The 24,569-nt window shown below is 44.6% G+C and overlaps 1 protein-coding gene across 2 annotated transcripts in view; it reads left to right on the forward strand.

Annotated features, from left to right (window-relative positions):
* Nucleotides 1-1,719: 1,719 nt before the first annotated feature.
* The window catches only part of LOC133959007 (glutamate receptor 3), an 84,461-nt gene continuing 61,611 nt past the window's right edge, over nucleotides 1,720-24,569 (forward strand). For both annotated transcript variants that reach the window (XM_062394062.1, XM_062394063.1), the window contains exons 1-2: nucleotides 1,720-1,985; nucleotides 2,427-2,585. In XM_062394062.1, the coding sequence (XP_062250046.1) occupies nucleotides 1,907-1,985; nucleotides 2,427-2,585 (238 nt within the window). In that variant the 5' untranslated portion in view covers nucleotides 1,720-1,906. The remainder of the gene's footprint in view (nucleotides 1,986-2,426; nucleotides 2,586-24,569) is intronic.

Genomic DNA, 24,569 nt, shown 5'->3' on the forward strand with positions numbered 1-24,569 from the left:
TGTGGGAACAGAGATCAACTTTGACCCTGTTTGGAAAGGAAATCTCTCCCTCTGAAGACAAGGTTGCGCCACGTCATTACTTTATTGACACAATTGATTCACAGCACACCTTCAAACACATGATTCCATTAACACTGAATATAAACGTGAAAAATGAGCCATGTCGTCATCATAAACTCTTGATGATAAAGCTCTGCATTCATGTATTTACGCGGTTTTTAGTGATGCTTCATCAGCTACATAGTAGCAAAGCCTCATTAGATACTATTCATTCTTAATTCTCTGAAATCAGCTTCCAAAGCTTCAATGCACTGCACTTCTAATGCTAAACAGGACGCACAGTATTTCCCTGTGTTTAAAAGCAGCTCAGTGCATTGCAGTATCAATAGCCGGAGCATCAGCCATTTGCAGAGCAATTAAAAACTCAATTTTCAAAGGCTTTGCTGAGGGTGATAAATGGGCCAGTAATCCCCTAATTGTTCTCTCTTAGGCAGAATCATATGAATGATGGATGTTTCATTAGAGACAGCGTCAAACTTAAAGTAAATAAAAAAAGGTAGATTTAACACCCTTATTCTAACTACTACTATTATAAATTATAGAAGTATTATTGTTTTTATCATTTTTTATTAGTAGTAGTATTGTTACACATTTAAATAAGGTTGAATGTTTTTTGCATATGTTCAAGGTTGCAGAAACCGAGAATCCGAGTTGTTTATTAATGACCACACAACCGAGTGGGTGGAATTCCTCTTCATCACAGCATGGAAAATAAAAAAAGACATTGATGTAGACACCGGTGACACGTGAGTAGACAATATGTGGACATGACAGCATCACACACAGTTACATAACAGTGTGTTAAAGTGCATGTCCATCATAATTGTTACAGAGAGGATGAGAAAACAGTGCTCCACTGCCGTTCACTTCTTTTCCTGATCAGTTTCAGGACCATAGACAGTTCTGCTGCCTGCGTTTCCCTCTGCCACAGTACAACACTTGTCGGCCTCTATGTGTGTGTGTTTCTTTGTGTGTGTATACGTTTGTGTGTGTATGTGTGTGTGTGAGCGTGTGTCTGTCTGTGTGTCTGTCCAGGCTTGACGTGTTTTCAACTTTCCATCACTTCAGCTGCTGCTGTTGTTGAGCCTCTCTCCAACATTAAGAAAAAATGTCACTGTTTCTTGAGCCGAGCTGAGAAATGCGGACAGTGTACTCGAGTGCAGAGTGAGTGGAGTGAAGAGAGAGAGAGAGAGAGAGAGAAAGACCGGGGCACAGTGGACACAAACTTTGGGGGAAATAACCGCAGCTTTCGGCTTCAATGGGTCAAAAGCAGCGTCTGCGCACAGCGACGCGTCCAGCTCTTGCAGCAGCTGCGGCAGCTGTACGTGTCCGGGCTCGCTCACCATCGCTGGCCACATGAGACTGCGGTGTTTTATATGTATTCCAGCAGCCCGGCGCAAATATAGACAAGTGCCGCACTTACGCCAGTAAAGTCGTAACAGACGAATTCGGTTTTTTATATAATTTCATTCTAGCGTCAGATCAAGTTTGACCAACACCGGCAAGCACCTTCACTGGTCCAATCGGAGTTCAGATCAGCTCCTTCCTCCCCTCCCCTCCCCGTATCTCCCTCTCTCTCTCAATTTCTCTCTCTCTCTCGCTCTCTCTCCCTCTCTCTGTCTCTCTATCTCTTAGTTGCAAGGGGGAAAAAAGCAATGCTCTGCAGCTGCTCGGGCTGCACCTCAATGAACCTAATTGGTGCGCTGTGAGCGACCATCCTCACCACATCCACTGGATTTTCCTCATCGTGCCCGGCTCCCCATCCAGAACTCAGCCTCCTATATGAATGTGCCCAGGCAGACGCTTTTTAAGGAGTTGAACAGATCATAGGTCGGAGGAAAAGAAAATGGCACAGCGCGTGGTTTGGTTTCTGCTGTGGCTCTGTGACAGATCGCTCGCAGGGTTCCCCAATCAAATTAATATCGGTGAGTGCTGTTTAATTGATAAGGAGCCGCGGGTTGGTGTGGGGGAATCAAACGCAGCGTTGCACGCTTTTAATGTTTTGTGCCGTACGGCGCGCGGAGCTGTGCGCAGTGATGTGGCGGAGACTAACTTGATTATGCTGCAAGCTCAAAGCCGCTGATTGTTGAAAACTAGATTAAAGCGACGTCTGTGGAGTGCGGAGAGAAGTGATGAGTAGAAATGAGGAAGGAGAGAGACGGTCAGCTCGACCTGAAGAGTTATTGACGGGCGCAATGGCCAAAAACGCAGGATAGTAACATGCGCCCAGCTTTAAATCACCATGGGACATATAGAGTCCCAGCCCTCACTGAATAAAATCGAGTCTCCGCTGCCTCCACATTTAAATGCACGGGTGTGATGTGGGAGCTTTGTCTCATCTTCATGTTTTCTCCCATCTCTTCAAGGGGGACTGTTCATGCGCTCCACGGTGCAGGAGCACAGCGCGTTCAGGTTCGCTGTCCAACTCTACAACACCAACCAAAACACCACTGAGAAGCCTTTCCACCTCAACTACAACGTGGACAACCTCGAGTCCTCCAACAGCTTCTCGGTCACCCACGCGTGTAAGTCTGCTTTTATTCGGTTCCTGTCCAGATCCTCTCCACCGCTGTCCCGAGCAGAATTATTTATGTCTACACTCATATGGAGCTCAAAGGAGGGAAGCCAAGTCAAGTTCATCCCACTCCGCTCTGGCTCCTGAGTCTCAGTGGGAATAACACACACATCCACAAACAGAATTTTTATAGCGTACACACTGTTATTGCTGCATTTCTTTGGGTTTACCACAAAATATCTAGTATTTTGTCCCTCTGGAGTTGTGTAGAGGTGACATTTCACCAACCCTCACATCCCACCATGAAAAACAAGTTGCTGTTTACATTGCCAGCCTTGAGGAGAGATGCAGCCAATTACACAAAACCCTGTGTCAAGGACTCACACTGTTCGGAGAGTTTATATGGAACACAATTGGATGTGAGTGCATTTGCTGCAAATATCTTTAACTTTCTTCACACACACAATTCACTCCTCATGAGAAGAAAGGACATAAAGGAATACGGTGCACTATCTTGATTTGTCCGTGCTTTTTTATGGGCGCTTTTATGTGGACACCTCCTGGTGCAACTGGTGCACATAGCCCTTTTTGATTTGTAGCTGATCTAACATCATTTCTCTACACCCCCTTGGCAGCCGTTTCTCGAAATCAGCAGAAACAGAGTGGATGAAAAGGGGGAAGAGATAGAGCCGAGATTGCCATTTTGTGATGTCATTTTAAATGATGGGTTCAGTGTGGCCGAATGGCCGGCTCTGGAGAGACACACAGCTCGGTGAGAGCTGTCCAGTCTGTCTAACCCCTGTGTGGCACGGTCATAGTGGCCCCCCTGACTTCCTAAGTGCCAGAGACCCCCCCCCCCCCTTGTGTTACAGAGCATCTACCCCAGCATTGCAGAGTCAGCTCATTAGCACCCAGCCCTCATAGCACCTCACCGTGCTGTCATTGGGTGAAAGGAAGAAGAAAAAAAAAAAATCCATAGCTCCCTAACCGACGCCAGCAAATGAGTTAGGCTCAGACCTGCAGAAGAGGTGGGTCTGAGCAGTGAGGGAGACGAAGCAGAGCGTCGTATCACAAGAAGCAGAGCTGCCGCTGCCCTAACGAATGCATCCATAAGAAACAATAAGCAAATGAGAGGGAATAAATAATAGATAGTCCTTTGCAATTTCACGCATGTTGAAGAGGAAGGGAAGCATAGGAGGAAAAAGGCTTGATATCAGAATCTAATTAAATTCAGGGGCAGACAGAGCTTTAGTCAGAGGCAGGGGCTCCTTTGGGAGTCGTGGCCCCGTTTCTTGTTTCTTGCTGCCACGTCTCAGCATCTCTCTCCATCAAGAGCACTGTCCTAGGACTGCCTTGAACTTCACATACAAGAAAACCGTGAACCTTTAATGACGCACACAATTTAATGCAAGGAAGAAATGTATCATTTAATGATGCAAAAATAAGAGGGTGACTGTCAAATGTCATCATACTGTTTGCTGCGAGCAGAGAGCTTTGATTTGCTTATTAAAAATCTGCCTGTGTGTTTAGCCTGCTGCATTATACCGAAAAGAAGTTTTATACCTCACACATTAAAGGTCATCTGCTTGATTATTGAATATTCAGGTAAATAATAAAACAACCTTTGAGCAAAGACTGTTTTAAAAGCAGCCTGAGATGTAGCATTCTTTTAATATCAGAGTTTTTTCAAGGTAGTGCCCTCAGAGTCTTGTCAAGCTTGGTTTGGAAACGACAGACAGCTCATGCTGAGCTCACAACAGTCCACAAGCACCTCAGATTGTCTGGACCGATGTTGAGATGACGGTTATTAAATATCACTTATCTGCTGACTTCCAGGCCTTTGAGGCTTCGCCCCGAGCGCGCGAGGACCTCCCGTGTTCTGCGTTTTACATTTGTCAGCGCTGTTGTTTGTTCTGCAAGCTGTCACAATTATTTAGTGGACGTTTCGAATTCCCTTTGTCATCAATTGCCCTGCGCGGATGACTCAGACCTTTTGTGAGCGATAGCACACATCTACTTTATGATTGGGACAATGTGAAACAAGGTTTTACAGTAGTGGCATTTATGCAGGTTTGGGGAGTAAATCTATTTCGAGGCGAGCTTCATTGCTTTGATCAAGATGAGATGTGGCTTCCTCAGGCCTTGAAGGGTCGTTGAGATGACAGCCTTTATTTTATTTTGCTTTTGTCCGGACCTTTTTATCTCGCAGCTGATGTGGTTGTGCTTTAGTGTGTATTCTCTCTTTACCCTGGGACAGAGAGTGCCAAAGCCCTGTACTCTGACTCATCATGTAGATCACTCCCCCTCATTTGCTCTACATCCTTTAAAAATCATATAATAGAAGGAGAGGAGCAAGAGGATGCGAGCACAGGAAAACCAAATTAAACTTGCCGGAGTTTATTCTGCTTTCTAGAAACAAAATATGGAAATCCTTAGGTATAATTAAGTCGAGTCCTTGTGTCAGAACCATTTCTTTCAAGTCAGTTTTAAGCCTTTTGCCATTAATTGAATTAGTGACCGGCAGCAAAACAATGTGTGGCTGCAGTAATCCTTAAGGCTCGGCTTTGTACTGCAGAGGGAGGGTATGTGCTTTGGTGGCAAGACTGTTGTTGCTTTGAAGTGACATCAGAAATAGTGAAATGTGTAATTACCAGTGCAGGGTCCATAATAGCAGTGGAGGCTCGGAGTCAGGTATGCTCACAGAGGCGTAGTTCAAAGCAAAGGGTAGCGGACTGAAGAAAGCCGAGCAGGCAGCATTAATGTTCCTGATGGTCACGGCTAGCCAACTTAATGACACTGCCATCCCCCTTTCTCCTGTTTACCCTTCATCTTCTTCCTTCTTTACCTGAGGCAGGGAAAAAGAAAGGCACCGAGCGCCCCTCCGTCTCTCTGCGCTGCGCTATTTATTAGATTACTGGCCTTGATTCCTGTTAAAGGGACATTTTGCAATGCTTGGCTTTTGAATTTCATCTCTCTGTTCCTCATTCCTCATTCTGTCATTAAGCTAATGGTGTGTGTCCTCTCTGCCAGCCTTTTACATGTGCCTACCCGTATTTAAATTAAATCCTTCGGGTTCTTAAACCCTGGCAAGCAGCTGCTTCTTTGGCTGAAACGTTCAGCCACCTTCTCCGACGGCCTATAGCTACTGTCGTCAGAACCGCCTCGCTACCAAGAGGATGGAATAACATTTGTCTCTCCAGAAGGCAAAAGAGAAGACGGGAGAGGGACAAGAGAGACAAACAGAGGGCATGTGAGATGCAATATGTCTTATTGTAAAAGGAGGGATAATGAAGGAAAAGTCTGACATTTTGCCGAAATGTGCTTTCTTGCTTTCTTACCAAGGCTCGGATCAGAGGATTGATCGGCTGCCACTCTCATGTCTCTAAAACACAATGTTGGAACAAGAGCAAATTCTTTGTTTTGTGATTAAGGATTTTGCACAGATGAAACCCACAGTTGTAGAATATTATATTTATTGAGCCTAAGCCACTGGTTTCACTGGTCAATGGTGCAATATTGGCAATGTCAGTGTGAGGAGATTTGCAGAAAAATGAATGATCACACAGTATTTTCGTGCTGCACTCTTGCACTGGATGTTGCGTTGCACATAATGATGGGGATCATCATAAACACTCACCAGAGCTGCACTCAAGTCAAATAGTTGTCTAGACACAACACATTCTTCGAAGGCTCTTCTTGACCGACCTTTACGCCCACCCAGCGCTAGCTCTGCACATGTTGCCAAAAAACACCAGCACCATCTCTTTCCACTGGCAGCCTACACTTTGACTGAACACTTGTGGCAAATGGCATATGTTGTGAAAAAACAGACCTTACCCAATCTTTGCATGTATTGTTGCATGTATAGCTTAAGGGGCTGTGGTTGGTGTTGGTTGGTGTGTGAATGGACAGAGCGACAGGGAGACGTGTTGCCGAAGCTCATGGCCTGACAGAGACAGGCTATGGTCGAGAGAAGCTCCTCAGGTGATTGTAGTAAGCACCACACTTCTTGTCCTTGCAGCCTGTAACTCAACTTGAAGGGTGTGACCAGGCAAACATGGCAGGGGAAGCTGGGGAAGCTGGGAAAGAGAGAAGGGGCTGACGACTGAGTGGTGGGAGGATAGAGATAGAGACTGCAGTAAGAGAAAGCAAGAGGAGAAAGGATTTGATTGGAAAATGTTTTAGAGGTTGCTTATCTCAGAGAGGATGTGTAAATGTGTGTGTGTGTGTGAGAGAGACAGAGAAGGAGAGAGGGACGGGGAAGAGGGCGGCCGACGTCTTCGGGCTATGGGGGTTGTACTGGGACATGCCATCACATTCCAGCTGTGTTGGAGGCACAGATGGAGGTTTGTGTTTGAATGCACATGCTCATATGTACGCATGTGTGTGCACATATGCACGGAGCCTGCACACACAGTCACAGACAGTAGGCGTGTGCGGTCACATATGCACAGACGGGCACGTCCTGTCTCCCTCTTCACATTTGTTACTGAGCAAATCTCACTGCTATGTACTGAAGCTCCCGTGGCACGCTTCATTGCTCCTCGAGTAAAGTCTACATTTAAAATATTCCTTGACCCTCCCTCTGTGGAAAATAGCCAACGAACAAAAAAAAAACTTTCTGTAAAAAGATATGCAAATTAAGAAAAAAAGGTTATGGACTTGTATTAAGAACCATGATTGTGCAGAAGTCTCTGAGAGAAACATGTATGGTAACATAACAGTGTGTTTTTGAGGCCAGCAGGCCAGGCGGTCTCAGAGGCCCGCTGAGGTGGCTGCATGTGGGTCCCAGGCAGATGAGTGGTACTGTAACGGCTCGGCATGAGGTTACATGCTGTGGGAACTGCGGGTCCCTGAGAGGGGAGCGGGGCCAACAGCAGAGAGGGGGGGGGGGGGGGGGGGTGACAGTATGGCTCAGATAGCAGAGGATGGGGCGGAGGAAGGGTGCAGTTATTCTCACATTTTATGATCTGACTGACACTTTTTGGCATTATACTCTTAGCAACCCCAAGACTAAATATAAATTATTACTATAAGTGCTTTAAAAGGATTCATGCAAGCCAAAATAAAATGCTGAATATAGAATAATGTGATGTTACTGCATGAGGGCAGATTTACAGTTTTGCAACTGTAATGACTTTGTATTACGGCTCGCTGCAGTTCCGCAGCTGACCACAGATTTACGTGGGGGTGTGGGTTCCTGACATGAAACCATCCAGCTGTGCCAGCCCACCATATTCTAATTTGTCCCAGCACAGTTTCATAATGAACCCCAAAATAGTGTGTTTTCACTTCTCATGAGAACATAATATCCCTAACTTGGTGTTTTGCATTATAAAGCTATGTGCAGCGTTATTTGTTTCCCTTTTCGCTGCCTGCTCTCTTTTGAGCTCGTGCTGTCGTCCATGAAGTCCATCTGTTGCACGTGAGAGAGGCATTTGAGCGTGTGTATGTGCTTCTCAGCTGCCACCGTAGATTGAATGACTTGTGGGAGAAATGTTGCAGAGAAAGTGAAACTAAATTCCTCGATCCGCCCATTTTTCAGATCTGCACCAAAAGGAAATGGGTTCTTTCTTGAACAATTCCACATCCTCTCACTGAGTTTCATGGTAATCCGTCAAGCAGGGTTTGTGTAATCCTGCTAACAGACAAACCAAACAAACAAAATCAATTAAGAAAACACCCTAGGGCAAGGGTTGGATTTTAGGGTATGATTTATTTCTTGATTCAAATAATACATTTGAGTCCTATGATGATTATCAAAATGTTTAAAAAAACAATCTGACCCAGCGTCAATGGGCTCGACGCCACAGAGTGCTTATAGTAGGGCAACACACAACATGCTGAGTCTGCTGAGAACTGATGAAATAGTTTCCTTTAATACAATTTTATTGAAGGTTCACTGGCATGAATACGATGACTGGTCCTGTTTGCTGTGGTCGAATGAGGTTAAAGCTTTCTCATACAGCAAATACAGACAAAGCTGGCGAGATCCCAAAGGCCAAACCTCCAAAGGGAATGTTGTTTTGACCTAATTTTCCGGCCATGAGATGCCCTCCGCTGTATTTTTATATTTTATTTTTTTATTTTTTTATTAAGCCAGGCATATCGCTGAAGACGTAATGAGATTCAAAATAGAAAAACACAGAACACACTCGGAGGCAGATTCAACACAATGAATTTTTAATCAGAATTTCAAAAGATCCTCTTAAACCCAACCTGAGGAGAAGTGTTGCCGTCGGAGTGCTATTTGTCTTGGAATCAATGATGCTGGCAGATGTTGTTTGATAAAACAACAGCTTTCCTCCCTCCTGGTTCCTTCAAATCTCCATATATATTTCACAAACACCGGGCGTTTGGCCATTTCAACCTCGATGGAATATAAAGAAGCACAAAGTGCAGGGACAGATCTTTCATTCGGAAGACCAGTAAATCACACAGTGGATTTACAGGCTACTTTTAAAGAGCTCCTCCGCCCTGACAGTCTGCTGTGGTGTGTTCTGTGGGGGCATGTGGAGATCTTTGGATTTCCTATTGATTTCCTTTATCTATCAGCTCGATATTCGGTGGCAAATGTGATAAATCATAAGCGAGCGGGGGGGGGATTATGGTGAAGCGAGTACGGTTGGACTGTCATGGCAACCTGACGATATCATCACCCCCCAACCCACAGTTACGAGTGATAACATGACAACTGATTCTCTTAATATAATCCATACCACAGTTATTCTGGACTGTGAGAAGTGCTTTGAATGTGTCCGTGGACATATGGAGTTGCTCATAAAGCTTTAACATTTTGATGGGTTTTGTTGACAGTAAAATGTCCACATCTGTAAAAACACAGCTGAGCAGTAAAAACCCTGATGTTTCCAGTAACCATTAACTAGAATAAATGTATGAATAATTTGTGGGACACTGACCCATATCTGAGCTTTATGGTAAAGCCATGAATGCGAGGAGTAGATCAGACCCTTGTTTTTTCCCCCAATAGCAGACATGATGCAATATGACAGCCCATCTATGCTCCGCACATCTGTTCAGCACTGTTCGAATAATAGGGTGGTCTCTGAACTATAAGTCAACAATGACAGGCTGGGTCTGTGTTCCCTTATTGAAGATGATATCAGCGCTGCGCCGTGATGAGCAAGAGGAGGCCGACCGTATATAAAGCAGTGGTAAACACTGTGAGGGATCAGGATCTTACTGGTGCACTAAAGATATTTGCCGTTTTGCTGCATGCAAGGAAAACTGTTTATGATAAGAAAACCCCGATACATGTGGAGCATGTAAAGTAAAAAGGGAACGGCTGCTATGTTGTGAACTATTCATCTCAGGTGCATCAGGGATATGTCTGCCAGCAGCCCAGCTTCATGTAATGGCTGCTTTCCATTTTGTTTTGTCAGTGAGCGAAATCTCTCAAGGAGAGTGGGCTATGTTTGTGTCAGGGATTATTTTTCATTTCAAAATGTAATTTATCCTCATGCACTAGTTGTGAGAAGGCAGGCATGGAGCAGGTAAAGAAGAAGAAGAGAGGAGGAGCATTTTTCAAAACTTGTCACGATTAAAGATCTCTGACATTGCAGTACGCATTTTTATTTCTTTACTTCTACCCCCCCTTTCTGTCTTTCACATTTCTCTTTCTCTCTCTTTATATGTATTTAATCTCTCCCACAAAGCCCATTACAGCTATGTCCCCGCAGCCATCGCAGTCACACTCAGCTGGCTATTGGCCATTCACTATGCTCCCCTACAATACCCGCAATCACTGAATCAGTAATCCTCTTCTTGAGCGTGAATAGCACATCGTGCCTCATCGAAGTTGCTGCATCGGTCTGCTTTCGCTGGGCTCAGGAGAAAGAGAAACTCTGGCAGCCCCCCTCAAAAGGAGCTTCCGACTGCATTGTCCTAACCAAGGTCACCCGGCTTAGGAAAGAATACACCTCTGAGCCTTTTTATTATTCTTCAAGAACCCAGAGAAGAGCATTAATTGGCACCTACATGCTGTCTAATCTTGGCAGTCCGCTTGGGCTGCACGATCAGCTGTTGTTGTTTTGGTGTGCGTGTGTGTGTGTGTGTGTGTGTGTGTGTGTGTGTGTGTGCGTGTGTGCGTGCGCGGTGTGGTGTGTAGTTGTTGCGCTAAAGAACTGACGAGGACATCAGGGTGGTGTTGTTGTGAATACAAAACACCAACAGGCAGTGTCACGATGTTCTCTCCCAAACTAGTAAATATTGGATCACAGTGCAAAGGGGCTTCCAGCTTCCATCGCTCCGTCTGCCGTCTGAGCAGATTGATCTGCACGTTTCTGGCCCGTTTCAGAGGAGACAGTCGCTAGCAGGGCCCTGCCAAAGCTGCATGTCTGTGCAGAAACAAGGGCTCCATCATAACTGATTGCTTGTGACAGTTCACAGTCGCCGGGCCACTGAAGCATCATAACCTTGTGAAACTAGTGTATGGGCAGTCTAGCATGCAGGCTGAAGGAGAGGAGGGGGGGAGAAAAGGTATTAGCATATTCCTTGCAGTGATACGGAGATGCAAATAAGACATGTCGTGCCATGAATAGCCTCTGTGGTTAATATTAAACACATCTTATCTAATGAAAGACATAACGCAGACCAACACCTCTGGGGACAGGGGGTGAATTTATAGACAATTACTACAACTGTGATTGCAGGGGAAGATTGAAGAGCCCAGCGATGTCAGAGCAGGGTCTGTTGATGCGCTGGAACTGTTGAACTGCTGATGACACTGACACGGGAACACAGTGTCTTCCGGCGAGCCCGAGGAAACAGAACCCGAGCCTCTCAAATCACTTTAGTTGTGTTGTCATCATAATGTGCGCCAATGTATTTCTGATGATTCACTTATTCACGTTGAATGCACAAGTTTAATCAAACCTGCGCCGATTAAAATGATAAACAACATGCTGGGAGTGATTTGGTCGGTTGCAGCGGAGACTTTACGAGGTAGGAGACCGATCCCAGAGAATGCTGAACAGAACAGTCTGTAGCACCGGAGGTGGCAGATGTATGACACACATTCCACCCCCTGTCCCCAGTAGGCCGATTGTCTGTTTTTATAACGGCTGAACTAGGAAACATATCCAGCCAATCATATTGTTGCACTGATGCAAGTGCACAGTTAAGGTTCAGGTGTCACCTTGAGTCGTAAGTCCATGTTTACATTGAATTGAATCTGATTTGATGGTTAAACACAAATATTCAATGATTTCTCTCTTTTTTCATTTTTTAACAAAATTGTATTGAGCTGAATTTTATTTTTGGTAGGTAACACATTCATGTGAAAATATAAAAAAGCCAAGTGAACCCTCTGAGCTAATGCATGTTAGCTATACAAAAAATATATTAAATAGTACTGAGGAATAAAGTTCTGCTAAAGGCAGAAAATAAAGTTCCTCTTGACCCGGACTGACTCAGATTAACCCAATGTCCAAGTCTGTGCCTGTACCTGTCGCAGACAACTTCAAAAAGTGGACATGAAGACTTCAGGTAGTGGAATGATTTGACCACAGCGAGTCCTCAGAGAGAACTTGAACCAAAATACTCCGTACTCTCACAGTAAAAAAAAAGTCTTTCGTGACCTGAAGAATCTCAGGAGAGTGAAGGGCCTCTGACTGATGACTTGAATCCGTGATTTTCAGGGGTGACTCCTGGTTTACTGTTTTGGCTGTACCCACAATGTAGCTTTTAGATATGTGCCCGGTTTTGTAAGTCTTAAATAACTGCCTGGGGGCCCTGCAGTGACACCTCCCTATGAGGACGAGGGTGATATGTGACTTTAAACCTCCAACAGGCTGTGACTCATCTGCTCCTTCGCCATTCAGGAGGTAGGGGCCACTGCTGTCCATGCGTCTGTAGATTGAGATGCATTTATGGCCGATGAAGAGAAAAACATTTACATGTGACACAGCAGTGTGGCCTTAGTTTACATACTTCTTGCTGCTGTTCTCCTGTCCTTAGTGCTCACTATCCCCATGAGTGAGAATTAAGTGAACACGATGTGCTCACTCGACCATGACCCTCCTCTGTTTCTCCCTCCAATGGTTAATTCGGAGAGTGCTGTTGTGTGGCTCTTGCCATTTCACACATGGCTACGTAAAACCTGTGGGCGGTAGCTTCCATGCCGCTGTTAATGTTTGTGTGTCCATGCATGACTGTGATGAAATATTGAAGTGTTCTATCATCGACCATTGGGTAGCCGCCGGCGCGATAGCTGTCCTTTAATTTAATTTTTCCTGCCTTCTTTATCTCGGTGGTGGTGTGGCTTTATTTTCCGCAGCGTGGCGCGCAGATCAGGAAGGCAAACCTCATCTGGACCCATGACAGAGCTAATCCATCGCAGCTGCGGAATGAAAAGGCCGTTTGGAGTGATTCCATTCCAAAGGCCTCAATAGAAAGCGCCTCTCAGATGCTGGTGCCCTTTGCAGCCCTGGAACTGCTAGAATACGATGAAAAAGGACTTGGAAGAGTTCAGTGGCTTAGCCGTGTTTACGATAGGAGGGACTGGTGGAGCAGAGAGGCACAGTATGAGGTGAGTGAGATGAAGTGACCAACCACTGTGGTTCTGTACGCCCAACTGTGTGAGCTTGATTGTAAAGTTGCTTTACCGTCATCTCTCCTGTTCGCTACACTGACCTGAAGCCAGCTAAACGCTGTTGGTCGATGTGTCAGGATTGATTCACTTCGAGTGATGAGCTGGACTCATTCAATAGCCGACCAACGGCAGTAAAACGTAAAGTAGCCAAAAGCAGCATAATGTCCACTTTGACATTATTAACTGACCACACTTAAAATAAAGAAGCTCACAATATGTGTGGATGAGGTGAAATGGCACCTTAATCATGCTGGTGTATCTGGACACTTAGTCTGAATAACATACCCTTCTTTAATATGTCAAGGGCAGAGAGAAGTCACAGGAGATTTGCTTTATGTTCTCTTGCTTTCTTCCCAGAGACTTTGTGCTCTGTATTTTTCTCCTGCCAATTGTAGTGTGGCCAACGCCGCCACTGCTACCGCTACCCCAGTACAAGTCTTTTCCCTAAGCCGTAAAGGGATAGACTTTGGGTATTCTACGCATAAAGAAGCTTAGGTTTGGGAAATTACTCTCAAGTGGCCGAAGTTTGTGAGAAGTCAGTGAACATTTCACTCCCAATTTCTGGGGTTTCATCTCAGAGCAAAGCTTTTTAGTCCTCGGACACCCTGAAGCTGAATGAAATATTAGGGACTAATCAAGACTGTTGTTGCATGACCACTTTCCCATTGCCGTTGTGTAGCAGCCATGTTTTTTTTCACAATCCATCCAAGTCTGTGATTGGATCAAAATGTGAGACAATCCAGAGCTTGTAGCGTCAACTTGCCCCATCGCTAACCACTCATGGGGTCTAATGTAGCAATGCAGCTGGAGTTAATTTAGCCAGATATTGAAGTGTCCTTTGTAATTTCTGCCTCCGCACCAGTTTAATGGAGATTAATGGAATATCGCAGAATGAACGTCATTAGAGGAAAAACGTGTTTTATTACAATATCAGTTGGAACACTTTGTTGTAATAGCATTGTACTCATGAAACTGAGGACTGAGCTGTCCTAGTTAATCGAGAGAAAAAAAGCAAAGTGGTCAGCTAAAGAGGTTTGGAAATGCAACTGAATCTGGATCAAAAGAGAACAGACATATTTTCAAGCATTACAAGGGTTCTCATTTTATATTTTATTTAAACGTATAGCTATTTACTCGCTGAACAAGTGTTTAACTTTTGAGTGTGTTTCCCTAGTAGAGCCATTTACAGATGGTGTATAATGGTGTGTTCTGGGTGTCAGTAGTGACATTGGACAAACAGCCAACGTGATTGTAATAAATCTTATTACAGCGGCTATTTCTTTGGTTGAACGAATTACCAATAGTAACAAATTGCAGTGTTTAATCAGTGTTTGAGTGCGGTGAAGACCACATGTGAAAATTCGTCTATTTTAGTTTTGATTGAGGATATAAGGGGGCAACATTTTGAAAACATTGGCAAATAAAAAACAGAACCATCTTCAGGGCCGAGGGACCAATCGAGGAATGGGGAAAAAGCTATTTTTAGAGTTTGGATGAACTGACAGTGACACTATAAACTGTCTTTGTCAGGTTATCCTTGTATTTTAAAACCTCTGGTGACAGACAGTGTATCACACTGCCACCACTTTACACACAATGTTTCTCATTGGCATTACCCGCATATGTCCAGTCAATAAAAAGGTCGACGGAGAATAAAATGGAGCACATCTTTCTTCTAATGCAGCAAACTTTGTTCTCTCTTTTGCCTCTCTTGTCTCTTTTCTCTCCTTCTCTCTTTTCTCGAAGTGACAACATGGAGTTTTGTGAAGTGAATCTTTATTGTTTTATGTGGGGAAATTTGCTTTAGAAAAAAAGGTGAGTATGGCATATTTTAAGGGGCCCCATCACAGGCTGTGGAATATATAGGATTACAGCCGAGTTACTGTCATAGCCCTCTGTTTTCCATCTCTCTCTGTCTCCTGCTACCTCGAGCATTAGCATTCAGGGACAGAGCACCGCCTCAGCAAGGGCACTAATAAGATGAGAACTGGTGCCGGACTGTACATACTTAACCAGGCCTGGACTCAGGCGGAGAAGGAGGGGGAATTCTTTAAGTGATCTCTTCAAGGTTAAACAACTAGTCCCATCTCCCGTCCTCATTGACTTATTCCATTATTCTTCACAGAGAGAGCGAAGAGCTGCTCCTGGAGAAGCGCTGTTTTAAAATTCAGCTCAGTAATCAGGCTTCACAATGCAAATCCCCCAATAGCTCGACTCGGTATATTTCATCGCCATAGGATATGAATTGTGACGTGTAATTTGATTAGCGACACCGGGGGCAAAGGCTTAGTTTACACGTGCAGGAAGTGGACCTCGTGAGACTGACTGATAGTCATCTCCTTTCGGTGGCCCCTGTGTAGAACACTCATGCCGTTGCATGTGTGTATAAGCCACACACATGTCTGAGAGTTCTGAAAATCCCCCTGAAGGACAGAAACGACTAGTCAGGAAGCATTAAACTCAGATGGTTTGCACCCTAACTGGAATATGGAAATTTCAAGACTTCTTGCTGTCCTGTCATGTGGATGAGAGGAAGAGAAAAAATGACAAACACAAACTGCTTTAGAAAGCAACGCACAGGAACGGAGAGAACTGATGCACAGAATCGAGGAGGGCAGGCAAAACAATCCAGTGTTTTTTCAACATTGATGGAAAAATATATGTGCCTGCCAGACATCCGCAAAAAGTTTATTCTGTTTCTTTTACTCTTTTCAATCATCCAAATAGGAACAGGAACAGGGGAAGTTTGCAGCTGCCAGGTTATTCCTCCTCCTGTGTAGAATTGGATTCAAAACAAGTCAGTCAGGTGCTGCACCCTATACCAGAAATATCAGCACCAATCATCCACCCAGCTCTCCTCAAGTCAAGTCGAATAATTTAAAGGCATTGTCTCAAACCAAGTGTAATCTCCGTGATGGAGCTGAGCGTTTTCTCCTCGCGTCCTCTTCTCCTCACAGCATCTGTCATGGAGTCCGAAAGTGAACTGTTTTCTCGTGATTCAGCGAAGCTAATCTGCTTAGTTTGTGGTCAAGCCGAGGCCCATGACCGCTTCTGACAGCAACAGTACGATTGTTTGCCGATGTGGTTGGACACGTTGAACTCCCACATGTCTCCCCCCCTGCCCTGCCTCCCCGACCTCATCTCACTCCCAACCCGGAGATGTTGATTAGGCCGTGCGCGTCGGGACACCGCCCTCTGCGGCCGCTCGTTCCGATGCAGCCGCGGCTCGATCCAAACCCTCCTCACGATCCCCGCGTTCGCCTTCCTGCCTCGTCCTCCTCCCTTCCTCCATATTCATCTGCGGAGGAGAGCACGCTTTAGGCCTGCAGTGCTGATTGGGAGGATTAGTGGTGTGTGAGGGACTTTGTCACCAGCTTTCTGGGAAATCCAATTACAGAATATCATAAGCCTTACATGTTTCATACTCCGCTGAATCCTCCTTAAAATGCACACAGCCATACTGATACCAAGGGTCAGTGTTTAGCTGCTGTCCTTGCTTTGTACTGCCTTGACATATTCCCGGAGGTAGGGGATGTTAGAGAGGATAAGTCAGGTCCTGTAGCACTCCTCTCACCTCTGCATTGCAGCAAACGGTGGACTGCATGAGTCTGCCGAAGAAGGGATTGTTATTTGTTCAACGTGATGGGCTGGGATCTCGGAGCATGGCTCTCGAACTGAAGCAAGGGGCCAAGGGTCTAGGTCTGTTATCTGCTTGCATAGATAGTCCTTAATTGCAGATGCCAAGGAAAGGGTATTCAGCAAACGGGGGGCATGCAAAGCAAGATTTCTGCATGTATCGGTTGAGTCCTGTCAAACCGATTGTCCCTGAATTATTCAGCCGACGGTCTGTTCTCACAGCTGTCATCACAACACTGTTATCTGAACTTCTGAAATGGCCAGCGTGTTGAAGATTTGAAACAGCATTCTTGTTCAAACCACCTGCTCTTTTGCTCTGCACAATGATTTGTGTTTGTCAAACAGAGGGCAACACCACGATGATGAAGACGCCGCGGCATGTGCGAGCCCTCTGCGACACAGGGGTCTGCTTGACCCCTGGAGAGCTTTCAGCCACATCTGCTGCACTGTGGTCAAACGAAAAGCAGGATAGTTGAACCCTGAAGGTGAAGCTATCGGTCACAGGGAGATGGAGCTGAGAGTCATCGACTCCCTTGAAGATTGCTTACCAGCCACTCTCATGAGCGCAAGACTATATCATCAAGATGGCAGGTGAAGAGGAGAAGGAAGCTGTGGTTGAAACGCTGCAGGGGAAACTAGAGAGGAGAGAGAATAGATAATGAAGCCCAGTGATGGGGAAGCATGTGCATGTGTGTCTCTTCTGACCTCAGCAGCTGTGGTCCTCTGGTCTTGTACTTTACATCTTCACTGCACCATATACATGTCAACGGTCAAACCTACTTATTAAGATACTATAGGATGCGACTAAATCCTCTGAATACTCATGTTTTAGTTGCATCACTGTTCCCAAAAAATGACCCCCGATTAAATCCTTATGGTATGATAACATTTGATCTACTTTCTCTACAGTTCTTGAGAGTCCTAGGTTTATTCATTATATTTAAGACACAGGAAATTATATAATTTCTTGCCAATAATTATATTTTACTCACATCTCAATATTGTTTTCAATTACATTTTTACATATGAACTATTATTTGAAATCAGACAACTTTGCTTAAGGAATCCTCCCTCCGCTTACTTTAAAACTGATTTGACGAATAGATTCATACCACATAAATCAGCAGAATTCCAGTCATATTCCAGTCATTCCACCTGAATGCTCAGGTGCAGTCTGGTCTAGGTCTAGTTCCTGAATCGCAGCATACCTCCACACATATACAATACATATAATGTATATGTATGATTTGAATCAATCTGATCAGTGAAATGGGAGACCTTTGAATTTATTAAAAATGTTAAGTAAATAACTGAGAGACATCAATTCAACGCAATGCCAAGTAAATTGTCTTACTTGGTTTTAATTCAAACCTAAAGCCTGTGCCATACAGTAAGTGTATAAATGCTCTACAGTCTATAGTCAACATAATGTTTTATTATGTTGACTATGTTGCTCCCTCTCACAAATGACTCCTGTCATCTTCTAAAGTGCTGTGCCATGTGGTGGGCTTCATCTGCTACACTCAAAATGTGAGCAGCAGGGGTGTCAAAAATGCACTTTACACTCGTCAATTTAACATAACATGTCCATATAATTTAACAGAAATAAGCCTCCTGTTATTTCTCACTTTAGATTTGGATCAAAAGCACGTGTGAATAAGAAACTTGACAAAATCACACACATGAGATTGCCATGTTGGAATACTTTTAAATTTCTTGTAATATTTGACATGTTGGCTGTATTATATGATTTTCTTTCTCTAGGACCAGTAGCATAACGGGCAGCAATTCCAGTGTCCTCTTTGATAGAGACACTAATGCGCCTATTCCAATTGTCAAAAAAACATTTGACTTTTATCTGTGATGTGAATGGATACAGTCGGCATCAGTATCGGGTCAAATGACTCTGACATGCGGCTCCATCGGCTCTGATCGGCAATGATGGAAACATAACACCCGGGTTAGCTTATTTCTTCTTCATCTTCTTAATTTTGGCAGTCTAGACACTGAGGCTGCACCTTGGCGCTGGCACGTAAATAGACATGAACACTTCTGTATTGGAATTTTATGTCTCGGGAACAAAATACAACAGCGATTTCTTTTTTCTTGATGTCATGCAAGATGCAACACTAGAAAGACATTGATTTGTTCTGACGTGGTGGTTTCCAGCACATTGGTGACAGTGAATATGACTCGCTGGGGTAAAAAAGAGCAGAAAATCTTTTCCTCGCCTGCCAATGGGAAAGGAGTCAATCATCTTTCTTTGCAGATTTACTCATGTTCTAAAAAATCTTCATATACCCGCTAACTTCGGTGTAAAAGAGGTGTCATTCGAGTCATTACAGTTACTGGACCCTGTTTCACTGTGATGTTTACTAAACTGTCAAGCAGATAAGGGAATGTAATGTGTGTTCACAGATAAACGACTCAGATTCCAAATAACTTACATATTCATTTCTGTTAATAAATCAATGGGCACAGCATAATAAATACATTTTAAACATGATAGCTAAAGAAGAGTACATGCACAACATAAAGTTTGTTTTGAGGTGAGAGTTTATCCAGTCAACAACCTCTGGAGGAAGTTAGATGAAGATGATAATCTGCCGCTGTCATGTTGGGCTGCTGATGTGCTGCTGGCTGAGCAGCAGGCAAACAGGCCTAAGTGACAGAGTGTCCCCAGACCCACTATCATCCATCATGCATTGCAGCAGTCAAACACACATGTACAATTCATAGGGACACACAGGCAGATACACCCCTGACCTCACCAGTGGATTGCCTGTACTTTGTTTGTTCTTTTTTGTTCAAACCCAAACAGCAGATATGGGACAACTCGCTGGGGATTTCCAACCCGGCAGGGGGAGCACAAGGCAGGAGAGAAACTCGCAGGTCACTCGCAAAGAGCTGCTCTGTGAAAAGCATAATTTTTGATTATCTTTCAAAACAGCTGCTCTGTTATGTTATGTTTTTATTAAATTCTAAATAATGTTTCGTGCTTGTGACAGCATAGGGGCAGCTGACATTAGGGGGTTTGCATGGGTTTCTGATTTAAATGTTTTCTGTGTTTTCTTGGAAAGCCGATGGTGCTTAATCTTGGAAACGGCTATATACACAAACATTATTATTATCATTATTATTTTTAAATTAGGACAATCATTTTTTCCATTATTAATAATAACTATAATGCATAATTGAATAACAGATGCAGGCAAAACCTAATTAAAAACGTATACCATTGCAGACTGAACTGATGTCCACTATTACATATATCATCAGAAAGAAGCCTTCGTATTGAATATATAATTGTGTTAGTCTTTTAATGACAGTTTGCATTAAATTAAACAACGTTTCATAAAATGATAACATGACCATTAGGTCATGATGTGATTCCACTGAAAGCGAGAATACGCTCTTATTGATTTATAGTTCTTCTTCAAATTTATTGTATGCAGTAATTGTGTGTTTTTCTGCATGTGTAGTCACTGGCGCGGTTTAACCCAGCAGATAAAATGAACCTCAAACAGACGATAAATGTTGATGCATGAGGACGACTAACAGCCTCCTTTTCATACGTTCAGCCATGGCACCGTTGCCATTGAGGTGATCTTGAATCTGGTTCTGCCATTTGAGTTCCCAGATTGAAGCACTTCACATTTCTATATGACAAGAGCTGACGCAATCCCCCCCCCGGGGCGCTAGCGAGCTATCTCCCCGTGACAGCATCCCTTCTTCAGAGCAGGCCGGCCTTGATGAAGGCTGGTGAAAACTGAGGGGGGTGAGGGAGGGAGGTGGTTACCAGCAGGAGGATCTATGAAGACCAGAGGGAGAAGGAGTCCGAGAGACAGGCAGGAAATGGAGGACGTGTGACTGAGAAACAACGGAGCCAAAGAGAAAAAAGAATGTGGGTTTTGTGAAAAAAAAAAAAGATGAGGAAAACATCTAAAGAGATACAATCATCGTTGACATTTACTGTTCAAGGCCCCCTACCCAGGGCTGTGCAAGGCTCTGGCTCATGGGCTGCAAAAGAGCATGGAAATCCAAAAAAGGATTTTTTAATTATCCCGGCTTGTCTGCAGGATACCACTGAATCCCTCTGAACTAGCATTCCAGGCCAGCCATCTCAAGTGATGCATCAGAAATGAAACATCCCCGTAGCACTGCCGAGTGTCCTGATTATAGAAGGGAATGAGGGCGGCACACTGTGTGTGTTTGACCAGTGAACTGGAGATAGGATGCATGGTTCCCTGCAGCAGGATGGGGGAGGAGGAGGAGGAGGAGGAGGAGGAGGAGGAGGAGGAGGAGGAGCTGCAGAGGAGGAAAGAAAGATAAAGGAAAATGAGATTAAAGAAGAAACAAAAAGAGAAAGAGCTGATGAGAGAGAAATATCTCTGTGTGGTTTACCACTCTTCCTCCGAGCTCCTCAAACGACTGTGCACGTGCATGTGGCTGTTTGAAGACTTGTGAGTAAATTAACATGGCTGTAATTCAAGGTGACACTCACAGACTCATTGAATCCTATTAAACAATGTGTTATTTCTTAAGATTCAGAGGCAGCTTTCGACCACCTCATTTCCACCTACAGCAGATTTACTTCATTTTGATTTGATCACCAAGAGGGATGAAGTCAGGCTCGGGCTATTTCTTTACAGCACCTACCGCTCCCTTGACTCTACAGTACCTCTTTCTCTTTTTTGTCCTTTACTCGAGTCCAGCACCAATCTCTGGGCCACTGATGGAGCAGGGCAATATTACATGGGAAACAATCTGAGAGGAGAAAGAGTAAGAGTGAGGGGCACTCAGGTGGAGAGAGACACTGCCACGCTTGAAGAGGATGTATGCTTTGGGGGCTGACCAGATGGCTGAGGCGAAAGACAGGCAACAAAAGGAGAGGTCAAATAGAGTGGTGAGGACAGAGGAGAGGGGAGGTGGAGGAGGGGATCAGTCCTGCATGGAGAGGCAGAGAGTGAGTGAGGGAATTCATACATACGCACAGTAGGACTCTTAATCCACAACTTTCCATATGTGGAACTTTCTGATGAGTGTCCGCTCTGATTTCGTCTTTTGAAAAGTATTTTTTTCTTTTTTCATTTCTCACTGCTTGTCCCTATGGTTGGTTTAAGGCCAGCACTTGTTTGTTCTTCGTTTGAAAGAGAACGACGCCTCTCCACTTCCTCCCCCCATCCAAAAATGAGGCCACAATATCGGTGTCACCCTGTTTTTCACCATCAATTAACTAATTAAAACCATTTTATTTTTTTAAATCAGTCCGAGAAGAACTACCTTTAATCATCTACCTTAAACCTCCTCTGAAAAAATATTAATTCAATGTTTTGTAAGTTTTTAATCTTGTCCATGTCCCGCCCACTAACACAGAGGAGGTGGGGTTAATCACCAATACTGCAGCCAGTCACCAGGTGGCGCTCTAGCTGATTTGGCTTCACTTTTGCCGAGCTGTCACGTCGTCCATCTACACACACAGTTTATGGTTTTTCTCTGCTAACACCAGGTCAAACAGCAAATGTTTTTCTGCTGTTTGTATAAATGGTAATTGCAGCCGCCTGCTACTGCAGCTCAGATTTACTCTCAACTCCAGGCTGGAGTATGTAAACACCTTGAAAACCATAAGCCTCTACCTGTGGTGTGCCTTGTTATCTCCTGACCATGGAAATGAGCCACAGCTTTATGCACAGCACAGCTCATGGCACTCTCCGCAAAAATCAATAACACTGCTTCCATTAATTGTATGTTGTGTTATTCTACCTGTACTTAACATACTGGCATTCGCACCCGCATGCATAGAGACGAGTTGTGTTTGTTTATGGCACTGCATGCATGTATTTGGCGGTACACTGTAAGCATAAACATAGCTCCTGTCAGAAATGATGCTCATGGGGGCAGACTCTGCAGAGGGGGGGGGGGGGGGGGGAGAGTAGTGGGGGAAAGGAGTGTGCGCTTCTTGAGGCAGGATGAGTTCAGGATGAGTCGTGTCTGATGGGGCAGGGTTGCACGATGCTGGCAGATCTGGTGCAGTGAGAGTGGCTGGTGCGTGCCCTCCAAACAAAACCGGTCACTCCCGGTCTAGAACATCCTTATAGACCTCGGATCGCTCTCGGTGGCATCGCTCATGGGATCCATGCAACATGGAAACTTTCCCAGTACAATAAGGTGGCAGCACAAGGACACTGTTATCCCTAATGGGGGCAAGACTGGATATTTGGAGGGGGAAGAAGGAGGAGGTATAGTGGACATATCTGTTATTGTAGAATGGGCTCAAGCTAATAAGCAGAGGGCAGCTGAGCAGAGAGAAACATGCTGCCAGATCTGCTCCCAGAGCGGTGGCTCTGTGTCAGTACTGGCCCAAATTAAGAGGGAGCGCAGAGGAAACTGGGCCTCCACGAGGTCTGGAACTCCTGCTGTCTCCCATTCAGAGGAGGACATTGCACCATTCAACCTGCAGCGCTTACCCACAATACTGCTGTCCAGCTGTTGATTCACCTTTCAAAGCGCTCTGTGTACCTGCGTGTGTGTGTGAGTCTATTCCTGCATGTGTCTGTGTGTGTGTGTGTGTGTGTGTGTGTGTGTGTTGCAGAGGACTCAAGAGGTGTCTGTGCCAGGACAGATAGGGTAGGGAGAGAATTAAAAAAAGGAGGAGGTGAATCCCAGCAGTCACTAGATCTCTCATTCACACGTACGCGTCCTTTGAGTATCGGAGAGGTCTTTGTGCCGTTACATCGTTCACACAGGGAGAAAGAGAAAAAAAAAAGAAACATGGTTATTGCATGTGCATACGCGTGTGTGATTTCATTTTATGCTTGACTTGATTTGGACGAAAATTTAATTTTTCTGCCTTAAAAAATTCTGCGTGCTCCATCTACAGCATGTCCGGTTTATGCAACCATACACACTTGAATATGTATCCGTCAGCCAGTCCAAAACTAGCATTTGCTGCATGAGACTGGATTTCGCCTTCCCCCTCGTGTCAGCCGCCGAGCCATTGTACCGGAGATATTCAGTGTTGGGGGGAAGTTAGCAGTGCTTGATTACCCAGCGGGAACACTTGAGAGTCAATCAGAATAAGTGAACAGCCACTCATGATAGGGTAATAAAAACAAAACACACCTGTGGTCGTGAATATCAGTTTACACATTAATGGCCTCGGACTGAATGGAAGTGGCTCCACCTGACAATTGACACTGTCGCACCAGAGCATTCAGTGAATACACAAACAAAGAAAAGTCAAAGTGCACACTAAATAAGACTGGATAAGAAAAGCTAAACAGTTTGTATTACTGAGGTGTTTATTTCCCCCTTGTTGTTGTTATTGATTTGTTACAGTAAAAAACATTCAATTGATTGTGTAGCTGTTTATTCTCCGTCACCTTTGCTCAGACTCAGTCAGACTCGTTTTTGTGCAGCTTTAAAAAGGGGTTGACATTCCGTGTCCTCCTCTGTCTTCATACCTTAGCACAATTTCTTCTTTCCAGAGATACAACACACGAGTTGTCTGCTATTGTGGCGTCAACAAAGGCCGTGGCTACTGTACGCATGAGGTCACTGACAGTGAGTCTGTGCTCACGTTTCCTTCAAGGCGGAAAGACTTGTCTTTGTCAGCTCTTACGTGGGAAGCAACCGAAGCAGCTGCGGTGAACGCCGCAGTGAGTCGTTCGCCGTGGATGAGGGAACTGAGCAATAACTGGTGTGAGCTGCAGACTCTCAGGGAACAACGTGACGTTTCTCTGCTTC

This window comes from Platichthys flesus, chromosome 8 (assembly GCF_949316205.1).
Source record: "Platichthys flesus chromosome 8, fPlaFle2.1, whole genome shotgun sequence".
NCBI lineage: Eukaryota > Metazoa > Chordata > Actinopteri > Pleuronectiformes > Pleuronectidae > Platichthys > Platichthys flesus.